A 17,211-nucleotide genomic window follows, 5' to 3' on the forward strand; every position below is an offset into this window, starting at 1 on the left:
TTCAACACAATACCACTGATGGATTTTTGGCTGTCTTGCCATGAAGAGTACCCAGTTTTAGCAGAAAAAGCGATAAAATTTCTAATGCCTTTTGTCACAAGCTATAAGTGTGAAACACGCTTTTCAAGAACTATTTTTTAGAACTGGTTTTTCTAAAAAATAAATTTAGAAACCGATTGGAAGTTGAACCGGATTTAAGAATAAAGTTATCTTTTCCTCCAAACCTGACGTTTCTAGTTAAGAAACAAGAGCATCACACTTCTCATTAATAAATTACTTGGCTTTAGTTTAATTTCTTTATATTTTTATAAGAGTAAATGCTTCTTTATTATAATAATAATAAATGAAAACTTTATGAACATTCAAATCTGTTTTATTTTACCTATTGGCCATAAAAATTTTAGCAGGTCATGAAGATGAAGTATTAAAATAACCGGGCCATGGAAAAATAAGTTTGGGAAATCTTGCTCTAGAGTTATTACTTTTTAAAGTTTTCATTAAAGCAAATATTTGCTCTGCAGCTTTTTTTTTTTTTTTTTTTTTTTTTTTTTTTTAATAATATGAAAACCCCTCTCCCAAAGATTGTAAACCTATAGGATAATAGTACTGTAAGTAACCTAAGGATTAGATAATCTGGAAAACCTGCTCTAGATTCCAAACATAGAACTTTTTCTTATCCACTTTTAAGTCTCCAGTAAGTATGGTGATGAAAATCAGCTACCACCCTAAAGATGTTTACGACATCCATGCTCATTAATGGGATTTGAACGCACAGCCTGTTGGTTTGAAAGTTGATATGCTATCCATTTAGCCATCTAAGCTGGCTAAGATAACGATACTATATTTCAGTGGGGGAAAAATAGTGGCAGTGTAACTTAGATAGTCATTATAGTGATATTGGTCAATTAAGTTAATGGCTTTGTGATATATTATTATTATTGTTATCCAGGCCTCCATGGAGTCAAAAGACTCATCGTGGGATGTAGTTTTTAGGAAACACAAAGTTTATCATATCACTCCTTGAACCCATTGGCCGCTCCTGCTCTAATCACTCTCTCAGGCAATGCATTCCACTGTATAGAATGAGAGTATGCATGATCTGGCTCTCATCATCATCAAGACGGCTATGAATGGGAAGTAGTTACTGCTTTCAATTTCAGTTGTTTATATGGACATCCTAGTTATTCATGTGATTAAAGATGAAAACAAGTGAATTGGACAGTGAGGCCAAATTGGCAATGATTATTTACTTATTTATTATTATGATTTAGGCCTCCATGGAGCCAAAAGATTTATCGTGGGAGGCCTAACCTAGAAAAAACAAAGTATCATACCACTCCTTGAACTCATTGACTGTTTGTGCTCTCACCACTATCAGGCAGTCCATTCCCTGGTTAAACCACCCTCCACGCAACGAAACCACTCCTCACGTTCTTTCTAACAACTTTCTTTTGTAACTTCCAGGGATGTCCTCTTGGTCCTCTTGTCTCTTCCCCCCCCTCCGTTCCAGCAAATTTAAAAACTCCCCAACGTCAACCTTGTAACTACCGCTCAACAGTCTAAAAATCTCAGTCATATCACCTGTCCTTCTATGTAGCAAACTCTGCAGTCCACATTCCCTTAGCCTATCTACATAATTAACGTTGTACAGTCGTGATACAATTTTTGTTATCTGCCTCTGCACTCTTTCTGTGGTTAATTTATCTCCGCTTCAAATCACGAGGACCAAATTTGAGCTCAATAGCCCAAGTGTGGTCTGATGAGGGCTTTTATATAATGGAATGACAACTCTTATCTCTGCAGGTCAGCGTCCTTCTCAGTATTGCAGCAATCCTGTGGGTTGCCTTCACCACCTTTGCAATATGTTCCCTGAATTTTAAGTTTCTATCAATCATCACCCCAGATTCCTTGCCTCCCTCACTTCCTACAATACTGTTCCTTCGGCAGAGTATGCAGCCTCCCATAGATGTATCCCAAACTTCAAGACTTTGCATTTTGCTGCATTAAACTGATACCCATTCATTTGCCCACCTGTCTAGTTTATTGAAATCTTCTTGCAGGGCTACCACATTTGCACTATTACTAATAATCTTTCCCAGCTTCACATCATCTACAAACAACTGAATATCTCCACCAACAATGTCATTGATATAAAGGTTAAACAATACAGGTCCCAGTACTGAGTCCTGTGTGACCTCACTTGTAATCTTCTGCCTCCTTGATATTGTCCCCAAATACACAACTATCAGATAGCCAATCCTGAATCCGGTTCACTAACCTGACACCTAAAACCATGTGCTGCAACTTAGATTTTAGCTTATCATGTGGAACCCTGTCAAATGTTTTTGTAAAATCCCCATCCCCCAAAAAACAAAAACAACAACAAAAAAAACATTATGCCTTTCTCTCATCAGCTGCTCTTGTCTCTTTATTATAAAAGGCAATCATATTACTTAAGTAATATGATTTGATTTATGCTGCATTAAACTACCCCATTCTTTTGCCCACCTGTCTAGTTTATTGAAATCTTGCAGGACTACCATATCTGCACTATTACTAATAATCCTTCCCAGCTTCACATCTGCAAACTACTGAATATCTGCCTGCAATCCATTGACAATGCCATTGATATAAAGGTTAAACAATATAGGTCCCAGTACTGAGTCCTGTGTGACCCCACTTTTAACTATTTCTGTCTCCTCGATATTGCTCCCCCATACATAACTATCTGATACCTATCAAATAGCCAATCCCAAATCCAATTCACTAAACTGACATCTAAACCCTCGTAGTGCAACTTAAATATCAGCTGCAACTTAAATATGGTACCCTGTCAAATGCTTCTGTAAAATCCATGTTATATTTGCCACATCCAAATCTTATATTAAGCGCCTCCGTAGCGCAATTGGAAGAACGACGGTACATTGCGCCCTTCGATTGGAATAGGCCTAAGTTCGATTCTCGTCGCGACGGGAGGAATCTTTATCTGGTCGATTTCAATCGAAGGTGAGTTAGCCGATCTCATACGGAGGTAGCAGGGTTTTTTCTCCCGGAAACTCGGGTTTTTCATCCCGCATACATACAAATCGGCCCTTTAGAACACACGCAATTTACAGACAAAAATTACTAGTTGTGGTGGTGTTGGAGGTGGGCGGCAGATGGCGTTGATAGAGATGATTCGTAGTAGAGGTTAGGTGCAGAGACAGTTGTAGATGTCCTCCCACGATGAGTCTTCGGACTCCTTGGAGGTATCCGGAATAATAATAATAATAATAATATATTTACCAACTTTTCAGTTTAATGAGGAGGCAGTACCTAGCTGTATTTTCATTTGGTTAAGTGAAATTTACTGTACTATACTACTGGAAGTTTGGTACCTGGAATTACTTATGAAATGGAAGAAATATATATGTTTCAGTCATTTGTGCAGAGGCAAAAATTTTCTTTGGCTTGGATGTTTGTGAATGAGAAAGAAATGTCAAAATTGACTAAAATTACTTTCCTATTCAGAACTGTTTTGGAATACAGTCGAGTGTATTTTATGAAAAATGGGATTTTTCTGTTGATTTGCTCAAATATTTGAATTCAAATAGTTGTATACAATACTGTATATAACAGTACTAACATTTCTAACCGTCTCTATATACCGTATAGAGACGGTTAGAAATGCTTTGAGGTGAGTAGCCATTGTTTAAGAAAGTACTTTTGAGGTGGTTAAGTTCCAGTTGAAGATCATCATCTTCTGAAATTTGAAGATCTTCTTCTTGCCTGATGAGCCACTCTGGCTCATCGGGCGAGATCTCTAATTTCATAAGAAGATGATCTTCAAATTGAACTTAACCACCTCAAAAGTACTTTCTTAATAATGGCTACTCACCTCGCAGCATTTCTAACCGTCTATACCCTCGTCTCCAATCTCGACAAGAAGATGACTAACCCTATTGCACACATTCCATTAACGTACATGAGTTCTCTATCACCCAAATTGGCGAAAATTATGAAGCAATTTAATATTAGAACTTACTTCACTTTCCTACCAAAACTTCGTTCTTTCCTGAGTCAACCCAAGCCAAAACATCACCAACTTCAGTTCCCAGGACTATATAAAATCATCTGTAGTTGTGGAAAACCGTATTATGGGCAAACCGATAAGTCTATCTCACTACAACTCGAAGAGCATCAACGTGATATCTCTTACAACAGAACCCGTGCAAGTCATGTCCTTTTCTCTGCTATAAATGCCCTGATGAACTAGAAAGACGCATCTTAGAATCGAAAGAAATACTTCTGGACCCCTCACACATAAACAGTTATTTAAGTTATAGCTTACCTGATTCACACAGCGCAGTAATTCAATTTTGGCATTCTCGAGATATTTCTCACTCACTAACGCCTCACGCTAGACATGCCACGTGCACTCCAGTTCAAACTTGACTGTTGTTGTTCCTAACTTGTTTATGTGAGAAGTTCACTTTTTTATCTTGCTATTTTTTCCAGTTTTTTGTGATAGTATGTACACCTGAAGAAGTCAGCATTCCGATGAAACTAGTTGTGTTCTAATTAAAGTTTTTGTCTTATCTTGGTGTGTCTAGTCAGTAAAATTCCAATATCAAATATACACACACACACACCTGTTACTAAAAATTCATACTATGGGCAAGTAACATTTTTTTGTGACTCGGAGATTTAAGTGGTATTTCTGGAGCTCTGCTCATAAGTGTGATATATAGAGCTTAAGTGAAAAAGAAACAGAGAACAGGCTCTTTGTGAACTAGTAGAGTGGGTATGTGAGAAAATAAGTAAACTTGATGTTTGTAATGGCAGTACATCTTGATGGCATACCATGTGTTTGAGGTAATGTGTCCCAGGATATTAAAGGAGCCTTAGCTTGTTTAACAGGTGCCTTGCAACAGGACATCAAAAAGAAGCGGGTGTGTGGTGAGAGGCAGTTGATAACACTACGTTGTGGTTAAGATGTTGGTGAAGGCTAGGATTCAGAATTAGATTGATTACAGCAGGATTTTCTTTGAGTCTGCCTGTGGTCTGACTAGGGCACAATTGGATTATTGTGCTCAGATTGGGTCATTTCGTTTTCATTATGATGTAGAGGTATTGGAGAGAGTTCAGAGATGGGTGATTAGGGCAATATCAGGATTCTGAAATGTGAATTATGGAGAGAGGTTAAAGGAATATAAATTACACTTTGGTGGATAAGATGAAAAGAGGTACAGAAGTGGTGTGGTGAAGAAGGGTGTGAGAAATAGATTTTTTTACATGGAAAATTGACGTTGAATTGGACACATTACCATAATGCATTGTGATGCTGAAAGTATTAAGGATTTTAAATTTCAGGTAACAAATGCGTGTTGTTGGTTGAGTGAACCTCCCATGATGAGTGCTGAACTCCATGGTAATTACTGTGATGATAAAATTCAGAATAAATTTTTGGAAATACTTAACAAGGGAGTAGAACTGAAAAGGAATGAACAAAGAAAAGTTCAGTTAAATGATTTGTAGTTGGATTTCGTGGGGGAGAAAAATGGAGTAATTATAGATGCCATTTCAGAATGAACAGTGCCCATGGAACTATTTAAAGAAAATTCAGGTAATAACATCTATGTGTTGCATGAGAGAGAGAGAAATTGGTGTGCTCCTTATGAGGTGTTCCTAAATTCAAAGTTGAAATGATTCTACTTTTAGTGTTCTGTTTATTTATTTATTGTAATGGGGATATCTTCAAATGTTATATTTCATTAGAAATAGCCAGAGAAGCTTTATGTTTACATGCACAAGAGAGAGAGAGAGAATACTAATAGCTACTTGCATATTCACTAAAACAATGAGAAATATATTCTTACTCAATTTCGTCAGGCAGATTATACATATTCCTGCTATTTTTAGTATGGTTATGTAATGTATTATTACTTTTATTATTTTTTTTCAAGAGATTAACAGTTTATTCTTTTTTGTCTCTTGATTTAATGCTTACAGTTTTGCAAACTTTTTTTTCCCCAGTATTATATTAATAAAGCTCTGCTTATATAGATATCTGTTTGTGAAAGAAGAAATTATGCAGATTATTAAAGAGGTAATTTGCATTTCGTTTTATCCTATACTTTAGTGATGAACAGTAACTTTTTTTATGTTTATTATACCCAAGGTTGCATTTTTAACAGGATTCTGATTAAATAGTACTTACATAAAAAAAAAAAATAAAAAATAAATAAAAATTGAAAGCTTTTAGATTTTGAGATATTACAAAATATTTTTACTTCTATATTTAATATTTTTATTTACATGATAGTGAATATAATTATGATGGGATGGTGAGAATTTGTGTGTAAGAGTGACAGTATCATGTAACTATGTTAATGATGGGAATGGGCATTATCATAGAAATTATTACGAGGGAACACTTTTGTGTTCATCTGTTTGACTTATCAAGCATGTGCAAGGATTTCTGTAAGTAAGGCACACTAAATAAGAACAGAGATCTGCAAGTTGTCCAACTACTATGCAGCCTATAGAGAAAGAGTAAAAAAAAAAATATGTATACAACTTATATTTGTACATGAATGCTAGGAGTATCAGAAACAAAGGGGTAACATTTGTTGCTTGAATACAAGCTGGCCTGGTTGGCTGAGTGGTTAGCGTATCCGCTCTCCAGCCAAAAGGCTGCGGGTTCGAATTCCGCCTTGGGCATGGATGTTTGTGATTGTCTGTGAAAGTACTAGTGGTGGTAGTCGGCGATAGATGGCGTTGGTTGTAGATTATGAAGGTTGGTGGAGTAGTGAGACGAAGAGTTGTAGAGTAGATGCCCTCCCTCGATGAGTCTTTGGACTCCCTGGAGGTGCGATGTAGTAATAATAATAATAGTAATAATAATACATTGGAACCTCAGATTGTGGGCATTAGTGAGACTTAGATGTCAGAGGCAGACTGGCATTGAGTGTCACGTAATAAAATAAAATTTAATTTTATTACGTGACACCTCCAAGGAGTCCAAAGACTCATCGAAGGAGGACACCTACTCTACATCTCTCTGTCTCCATCAACTACAACTAACTGCAACTACACCAACGCCATCTACTGCCTGCCACCACCACTAGTATTTCTACAGACAATCGCAAACATCCATGCCCATGGCAGGATTCGAACCTGCAGCCAAAAGGCTGCAGCTTCGAATCCTGCAGGCAAGTACTAACCACTTGGCCAACCAGCCTGGTTGGCCAAGTGGAGGTGTGCTGCTAACAATATTGGCTGACTTAAATCCAGTTAGAGTTGAGACCTATGACTGCAATACTAGTAATAGTTTTCCATTTGGCATTGCATTCGAAGCCATCTGATGTGAGGCAGTTCAGTTGCTAATGCCGAAGAAATGCATTATCACATAAAGATTGTGTGCAAAATGAGTAATCATAATGGAAGACTTTAATTATGCAAACATTGATTGGGTGACAGTGAAAGCTCATGAGAAGAATGAAGCTGAATTTATTGAGCTGTTGTGAGACAACTTCCTCAAGCAGCATGTGACAGAAGGAACTCAAGATCAAAGAGTGTTAGATCTGATTATAGTTAGAGAGAAGGGGGGGGGTTCAATTAAAGATGTAACTATTCTGCCTCCCTTTGGTAACAGTGATCATGCAGCAACGACTTGGGAAATGGCTAAGTTTATTAATTTTGCAATACGGAAAGCTTACATGACTACAAAGCAGGAAATTATGACCACCTGAGGAGGATGCTGGGATTTGCTCTATAGTATTATATGCTAAAGGGAAAGAATAAACAGCAGTGCATGGGGAAACAGTTAAAAAATACATAAATAATGCAATATCCGAATGTGTCTCTCAAGTTCAAAGAATAAATAAGGCAAGAGTGAAATGGATGTGTAATTATATTAAGCGAGATTTTTAAGAAAAAGATGATGTGGAAGGAATACCTTATGTATAACTGTCGTAAGGTATCATATGAAAAGCTAAGTCTGAGTATGAAAAGAAACTGGCTCTGCAAGCTAAAGACAACCAAAAAGAATTCTATCATTATGCAGTCAGTAAACATAAGAATAACTCTATTGAATGCAGATGAGATTGTTCAACTAATGAGTGTCCATTTTGTTAAAAGCTATCAATCTGTATGCATTGAGCTCACCTACCTCTTCACTGGATGAAGAAACTCAGATGTATGAGAAGGAGGTACTAGAGCTGTGCACAAACTAAAGAATTTGTTATAGGGACTGATGTGATATCAGCATAGATACTAAAAGTGTGTTCAGCTGAACTGGCTATTCCTTTAACAAATATGAGTTTACTAAGGGAAGGTTATGTTTTAGCAACTTCTTTGCATTTTATAATAATGTTACCACTGAGTAGACAAGGGCAGTGGATACACCACAATAATTTTAGACTTTGCTAAGGCTTTTGACAGGATACAACATGGAAGACTGTTGCATAAATTGGAGAATGTGAATAAGAGGATGGCTGACTGACATCAAAAATTATTATATGGGAAATGTGAGTCTGCAAGATTTAAGGTAATAACAAGTGATGTGTCTCAAGAATCAATGCTTGGTCCATTATTATTCAGTCTTTACATTAATGACATTAGGATGGATTTGATTTGAGACATGCAGCTATTTGCTGATGATGCAAAGATGGCAGGGTAATCTGGAATGCAACTGATATGCTTCACTTGCAGGATGATTTGAATAGGCTGATGACCTCTAGTTTTCTCTATTTGTCATCTGTTGAAAAATTTCCTTTGTGTCAGTCTTATAGAGAACATCCTTAATAAGTTCCAATTATGTTCCCTCTTTGCACCTGTCAAACATTGCAACCCACACACACATCTTCAGCCTATCCTCATAGGGAGCATCACTTCTTTCTTATTCTCTCTACCACATCCTGATTTACAAGGAAACTCCCAGGTAAACCAAATTTGTATACAGCATTTAAGATGCAGCCAAATCATAGCCTTATAAAGAGAGATTGAGGTATTTTACCAACATTTGCAATATACCTTCCAAACTTCAGCTCTCTGTCTACTGTTATCCCAATACTGCCTCATCAATTTCCTGCAATTCAGTACCCTTAATGTGACGCACAGTATGTAACCTTTTCAACCCAAAGTGCATAACCTCACATTTTGCAACATTAAATTGGCAACCATTATCCTTTGCTGACAATGAAATTAATTAAAATCATCCTGCAGAATATCTGCAACACCTGAGGGAGCGTTATGAACTATTGCCCTCCCCAATTTTGCATTGTTGGCAAACAACTGAAAAATGAAACCATTTAAATCTTTCCCTATATAATTAACAGACAAATTGAGAGTAGTGACCCTAGTTCAGGACCCTGAGTTACTCCACTAGTCCCCTTCATTCTCATAGATTCTACTCCACAATATACTACTTTCTGATGTCTGTCAGCCACTCCCTATCCATGCTACCAGCTTCATATCCATTCCCATTTGCTCCATTTTGTAATAGTTTTCCTATGTGGTATTGCCAAATGCCTGTAAAATCCAGCAGTATCATGGTGTAGCCATTTCACTTATCTAATTCTTCCATCATTGTGTTTATTACTAAGGCAAGCATTTAAATGTGTGACACACATATGTAAATTTTTATGTATATTTCCTTAGTGTTTTTGTTTATTCCCACACCTAAAAAAAAAAAACATACCATGAGTATTATTTAAGAGTTTATGGTTTCTTTACAATATATTCATCTACTTTGAAAACAATTCTAGTTTTCCCAAACTATTAACATCTGATATATATATTACTTTCTCTCATCTTGATCTCTTAGTAAGACAATAACTAATATTTAAGGAATTGACAGCGTATACTGGAAATATAGATTAAATAAACTTTAATATACACTTTCCGATATTTCGGCGAACGTTACGTTGCCATCTTCTTGGGAACTTACTAAAAGACACGTGCACACAAGTACTAATACAACAAATGAGACTGAGGCTAGGACGCTAGCGTTTTCCTAAAGTCCTGATGGTGCCCCCTGGCAGGCTATATTGGTAGTTCTTGGCCTTTGGGCTGAAGTTCTTTTGATAAAAGTTTCCCAAATTTGGGGCAGTTTCATGCATCCAAATTTGTTGAGGTTTGGCATGTTCCTAAGGGCCGAGGCTGATTCCATGAATAGTCTTTCATACTTGAACTTACTGCGGTGTATTACTGTGGCTTTCTTCCATCTTATTCTGTGGCGAGTATCCAGAGCGTGGTCTGCAAGCCCAGAGTGGCTGTACTGGTGAAATCGGATGTAATCCTTGTGTTCTGAGATTCTGATATTTGCTGTCCTGCCTGTTTGGCCAAAGTAGGACAGTTTACAGCTGCAAGGGACCTGGTATACACCAGGTAGGTCTAGCGAAATCTAGCCATGTGGCCAAATAGCGAAAATAGTTTTCGCTATTTGGCCACATGGCCCGGATTCACTCCTCTCCTTCCTAACACACTTGAACAACCAACACCCTAGAATCAAATTCACCCTGGAAAAAGAGGAAAACAATAACCTCCCCTTCCTAGACACACTAGTCACCTGCCAACCTGATGGAACCTTGGTTTTCTCAGTTTATAGAAAACCCACCCATACAGGCAGATACATTCACCAACAATCCCCCCCCCCTCACAACAATATGGAGTTATTAAAACATTATTCAACAGGGCAAAAATAATCTGTTCTAATGATCAAGCCCTAACCTCTGAACTAAATCACATCCGTGACACTTTCTCAGCCAACGGCTATCCCCTCCAAAAAATCCAAAAAATACTTAACCCAGTTATCCACAACCCACCACCCCCTCCCCCTCACAAAAAAGATTACTCTAAATCCATCACTATTCCCTACATCAGAGGCACCTCAGAAAAAATCAATAAAATCTTAAAAAAACATGACTTGACCACTTGTTACAGACCACATAGAAAACTGGCATCCCTTATCCGCTCCACCAAAGACCAACCACTTCCCCTAGACCTACCTGGTGTATACCAGGTCCCTTGCAGCTGTAAACTGTCCTACTTTGGCCAAACAGGCAGGACAGCAAATATCAGAATCTCAGAACACAAGGATTACATCCGATTTCACCAGTACAGCCACTCTGGGCTTGCAGACCACGCTCTGGATACTCGCCACAGAATAAGATGGAAGAAAGCCACAGTAATACACCGCAGTAAGTTCAAGTATGAAAGACTATTCATGGAATCAGCCTCGGCCCTTAGGAACATGCCAAACCTCAACAAATTTGGATGCATGAAACTGCCCCAAATTTGGGAAACTTTTATCAAAAGAACTTCAGCCCAAAGGCCAAGAACTACCAATATAGCCCGCCAGGGGGCACCATCAGGACTTTAGGAAAACGCTAGCGTCCTAGCCTCAGTCTCATTTGTTGTATTAGTACTTGTGTGCACGTGTCTTTTAGTAAGTTCCCAAGAAGATGGCAACGTAACGTTCGCCGAAATATCGGAAAGTGTATATTAAAGTTTATTTAATCTATATTTCCAGTATACGCTGTCAATTCCTTAAATATTAGTTATTATGTCTAACCAGCGTATAAGCCTCTCAACAAGAATAGTAAGACAATAGAATTGTAATTCAAAAGAAACAGTTTAATTCAAGTATCTGTACAAATATAATTATTTACATAAAAGAAAAAGAAATTCATTAAGTGATACATTCTCTCTCTCTTTCATTTAATTTCAAAAAAAAAATTATCTATTGTTATAAGAAAGAAAACAAATTTCTTTGCAAATTCTTGCTAGGATTTAACTTTGGCCTTTCAATATATAAGCACATAGCAAATAAGAGTCATCTCATTTCAGTTCAAAGTCAACATTCTTTCCAAATAAAGAATCTTATCATAGTAGACTTCAGTGTAAACAATTATCAGAAAAATTTCCCTGCTTTAGAAAGTTATTCATGAAAAGTAAACACTTAAAATAAACTGTTGGGTTTACAGTTCTCAAACTTTTTCAGACTATGGCACACTTGGCAATGCAAATTTCCATCACAGCACACCTGTGATTCTTAATGCTGGACTCTTGTGTAATTAACCGTAAATTTACATACAAGACATAATGGTAATGGGTATGGAGAATCCGAATAGCAAATAATTGTTGCTATACTGTCCATTCACTGTCTTAGCCTTTTTTTGCATCAGGTTCCTTTATGCTTCTATCAGAGGATGAAAATATTTTTTTGGTAACCAGATGCTTAGAGCCTCTATAGCTCAGTCAGTATAGATGAAACCCTCTGGTCAGAAAGACCTGGGTTCAATTCCTGTCAATGATGTGAGGAACTTTTATCTGGTCTCTTTCGACTAAAGGTGAGTTAGCCCGTCTCATATGGAGGCAGGGATTTTTTCACCTGGAAACTCTGGTTTTTCGTCCCCCAGAACAGGCAAACTGGTCTCGTTAACACATGCATCTACAGACATAGGACACACCAGAACCACCTCCTTGAGATAGTCACTGTTGTGAACTCCACAGCTAAGAACCTTAATAGTTCATAAAAGCTTAAGAAGAAGAAAAACTGGATATTTATCCATTGTAAAAAATCTGACAGTAATAAAATTAATAAAAATTCAAGTCTACTAAGCCCATGGTACTTGATGACTTATCATTGTTGTATTACTGGTGGTCGATTGGTGATGCTTTAGTTTAGCATTTACAGTAAAATAAATGATTGTTACATAAATATTAGGCTGGCAAAAGTTTTTATACAAATACAGTCATACCCCGACTTATGCGAATCCAGAGTTACGTGGTTTCTTATATATACATATTCCCATCCTGCTTCACGCCTCACCACTAGTCGTATCTTTCAGGCGCTGGCTGCATTCGCCAGTGTCGCACATGCTGTGAACAAGCACTGACGTGTTTCGTGCGGTCTCCATTCATACACGATTTTTATAGTTTACAAACCTTGCAATTGTTTAATGTTATGTTCTTGATAAAAATTTTATCACAAAAAAATAATAATATCATCCAAAAGAAGAAAGTCTGATTCTTCTACTGCTAGCAAGAAAAGAAAAACATTGACTTTGCAAACAAAACTCAACATTATTAAGGATTTTGAAGGCAGAATGAAAATTTGTGAGTTAGCAAAGAAGTTCGATCTACAGGAATCCACAGTAAGAACAATCGTAAAAGAAAGGTTTACAGATTTTGGAGGACATAGATTCTAACGAGGAACGAATTGTAGCCACAAGACAAGGAATAAAAAAATCATTAGCTTGCTATGAAGAAATTTTGCGTGACAAGAAAAAGACATTATGCCATCAGACGAATCTATTAGATTTTATGAAACCATCGACATCGAAATAACTTTCTTTTTTTTTATGTACGAAAAACTACAATTATGATTATATTTCTTAAAAAATATAGGTGTTTTAGTAAACCTTTGGTCCCAATTGCATGTTTGTATATATAAATTACATGCAAAATTATACCCCGAGTTACGCGAATTCGACTTACGCGCTTTTTGTTGGTCCCACCTACCACGTAACTTTGGGGTTTTACTGTATAACTATAAATAGGCAGAAGTGCACTGTAATTTGAATGAAAATATTTTTTGTCATCAAAATTTGGTGGCACATCTCTGGCTGTCTTATGGCACACCATTTGAGAAACACTGCTCTAAACATGATGGTAATACTGTTATTTTTTGAAGGAGAGAATAAATGACTACTATTTAGTTTTTTTTTTTTGTCAAATTTATTTTAAAACAAAGTTATACCAAATAGTTTCACCAACTATGGCTGGCTTCATCAGGGTAAAAAAGATGATAAAAATAGTAAGAACACTTAAATGCTAAAAACTGTTAACACTAAAACCATAAAATAAGCGAATAAAATTGTATTTTTTTATAAAAGCAGAAGAACGCATACATCACACGCATAGCACGTGTATGATCTGCTAGTTGTTGTGTTGGAATGATTTGTAGTTGGCGGCAAAATTCAGTTCTGGCATGTTGAAAGATCTAATAAGGGTCTTCCAGATCTCAGGCAGAATCAGTCCTTGGTTTCTATTAAGGTTTTGCTCTGAGCAGAGAACCGTTGTGGCTTCTTTTATAATTCAGTAGCGGAAGTCCTCCTCTAAGTAGGGGCATTGAGCTTTTATCCCATTCTATAATGTAATTCTTCTTCTTTGAGTGCCATCTCCTATCGGAGGTCTGCGACCACCTTGGCAAATTTTGAGCGATCCTCAGCAACTCTAAACAGTCCCTCAGAGCTCATGCCAGTCCACTGTCTGATGTCTGCCAGCCAAGATTTTCTTTGTCTTCATTGTCCTCTTCTTCCATTTATCTTCTCCTTTATAAGCAATTGAAGTGTTTTATATTTTTCATTACGAAGTAGATGACCAATGATTTCCCCATTTGTTCCAGTACTTCCTGATTGGATGTTTTTGCTGTCCATGGGATTTTTATCATTCGTTTGTATAACCACATCTCAAAGGCTTTAAGTTTTTTTATTGATGTTATCTTCGAGGTCCAAGTTTCTGCACTTTAGAGCAGTAGACCATACATAGCATTTAACCATGCATACTCTGAGCTCTAAGTTTAAGTTGCAGTTACACAGTGTTGATTTCATCAGGAGAAAATTTTTTCTTGCCATTTCAATTCTAACTTTTGTTTCCATTTCTGAATTGCATTCTTCATTTAACCAGCATCCAAGATATTTAAACTTATTATTATTGTTCCGGGAAACTCCAAGGAGTCGACAGACTCATCGAGGGAGGCCCTAACATCATGTCTGGAACAGCTATTCAACATTCACACATTATCTATCATATCTTGCCTTGAACTCATTCATGGTTGTAGCACCCACAACAGACTCTGGAAGCTTATTCCACTCATTCACCACTCTCCAAGTAAAAAACCTAGCTCTAACACCCTTGTCAACCATGCTCTTGCCCAGCTTCCATGCATGGCCCCTAGTCCTCCCACCACCAGTCATATTTTCAAAGATATCTTCTGGATCAATCATATAAAAACCCTTCAGTAATTTGAATGTCTCAATCAAATCACCCCTCCTTTGCCTATCGTCTAATTTCTGCAACCCACAAATCCTCAACCTATTCTCATAAGGTTCATTCCACAGACCTGCTATCATCTTGGTCACTCGTCTCTGGACCCACTCCACTTCCTCCCCATTATGAAGAAACCCTGGTGCCCATAACTGGGCACAGAAGTCCAGATGGGGTCTTATCAAGGCTCGATACAGAGGAACAACAACTTGTTTGTCTCTGCATGTTAAAGTATTTTTCATAAGCCAAGTGATTTGGTGAGCTGTTTTAGTCACTTTCGCAATGTGCCCCCTAAACTTCAACTCCCTATCCACCAGCACTCCCAAATCCCTGGCCTCATCAATGTCCTGGAGTATGGTTCCACCAATGCGATATACTGCTGCTATTCTTTTCACCCCAAAGTGCATAACCTTACACTTTGCCACATTAAACTGACATCCATTTTTCCTAGCCCAGTTCTCCAAACTATCCAAATCATCCTGTAAAATTTTGACATCCTGTGCACTCACAATTGCTCTACCCAACTTTGCATCATCAGCATACAAGTGAACACTTCCTCTCAAATCCTTTCCAATATCATTGATGAACAAATTGAAAAGCAGTGGTCCAAGAACAGAGCCCTGCGGCACTCCACTAGTCACAAGACGTCTTTTTGACTCCACTCCTGAATAAACCACTCTCTGGTATCTCTCCTTCAACCACCCTCCTATCCATCTTACCAACCCTATATCTATCCCCATCTGCTCCAGTTTACTGATTAGGGTTCCATGTGGTATCCTGTCAAAGGCCTTGGCTAGGTCCAGTAGTATCACTGTAAACCCATTACCCCTATCCAGTTCAGCCGTCACTGTGTTATAAAACGTGAGCAAGTTACTGAGGCATGATCTACCCTTCAGAAAACCATGTTGTCCCCCATACAATATCCCATTTTCATCTATCCAATCCTGTATTCTTTTCTTGACTAATTTCTTTAAGACCTTGACAATGATTCCTGATATGCTAATCGGTCGGTAATTTACAACAGCAGTCTTGGAACCACCTTTATGCAGTGGAACTATTTTCCCCTCCTTCCACCCGCTCGAGACTAACCCAGACCCGAGACTCAAATTAAACAAAATGGTCAAGGGTACTGACAATTCTTTAGCTGCTTCTCGTACTACACGAGCTGGTATACCATCCAATCCCACAGATGTATTGACATTGAGGTTATGCAATAGACTACTCACCTCCACTTCATTCACCACAATTCTCGTATAATCTACTGGTTTATTCGTTTCTGCAATGTCACCACCTGGATGATATATTCTTGCAAAGTGCTCACTCAGTAACTCAGCTATCTCAACTGATTCAGTTACCTCCCTACCATCGGCATTCTTTAAAATCATTCTGCCATGTACATTTTTCCTTTTACTTGCTACATATCTAAAAAACTGTTTGGGATTCTCTTTAGCCTGCATGGCCAATGTTCTTTCGTACTCCTTTTTTGCTTTTCTTACCACACTCGTCACCCTTCTGGCCTGCGCTTTATACCGTTCATGTGCCTGCCGGTCACCTTTCTCCTTAAATTCCCTCCATAGTTGTTTCTTTTTTTGCAGCTCAAGCTTAATGGTGTTATTCATCCATTTAACCCCTACTTGATTTATTATTTGGACTCTAGGTATACATTCAGCCATTGCTTCATGCAAGCACTTCTTAACTACCTCCCATGCACTATCAACTTCTAGTCCTTGCAGTTGTACATGCCATGCCACTGAACCAATCAAACTCCTAAGCTTGTCATACTTTCCAGCCCGATAATTCCACATGTACCCTGTCTTAATTGAAAATTCTACACCTTTAGCCACCTCCCAAGTCAAGACCCTATGATCACTCTCACCGATTGGTGGCAATGTGGTCATATTTGTTACAGCCAAATCCTCAGATGTAATTACTAGGTGAAGCACTCTCTGACCCCTAGTATTTTCCATTACATGCTGTCGCAGATAGTTATCCCTTAATAACCGCATAAAATCCAATTCCTTCCTCCCGTGTGTCCTCTCCTCACTCCAATCAATGCGACCATAGTTGAAATCTCCCATAATAATCACCCTCCTTCCACTCATTTCTTCTAGTTGCTTGTGCATACTGTCACCACCATCTTTTCCATCACCTGGTCTATAGCAGCACCCAATTGTA

At 37.8% G+C, this 17,211-nt stretch overlaps 1 protein-coding gene across 2 annotated transcripts in view; it reads left to right on the forward strand.

Annotated features, from left to right (window-relative positions):
* Window positions 1–17,211, forward strand: part of LOC150102502 (coiled-coil domain-containing protein 167-like) — a 162,583-nt gene that overhangs the window by 42,409 nt on the left and 102,963 nt on the right. For both annotated transcript variants that reach the window (XM_090399733.1, XM_090399731.1), the window contains exon 3: window positions 6,046–6,088. In XM_090399733.1, coding sequence (XP_090255859.1) covers window positions 6,046–6,088 — 43 coding nt within the window. The remainder of the gene's footprint in view (window positions 1–6,045; window positions 6,089–17,211) is intronic.

Source organism: Typopeltis vanoorti, chromosome 10 (genome assembly GCF_054136105.1).
Source record: "Typopeltis vanoorti isolate ZY-2024b chromosome 10, IOZ_Tvanoo_1.0, whole genome shotgun sequence".
Lineage (NCBI taxonomy): Eukaryota > Metazoa > Arthropoda > Arachnida > Uropygi > Thelyphonidae > Typopeltis > Typopeltis vanoorti.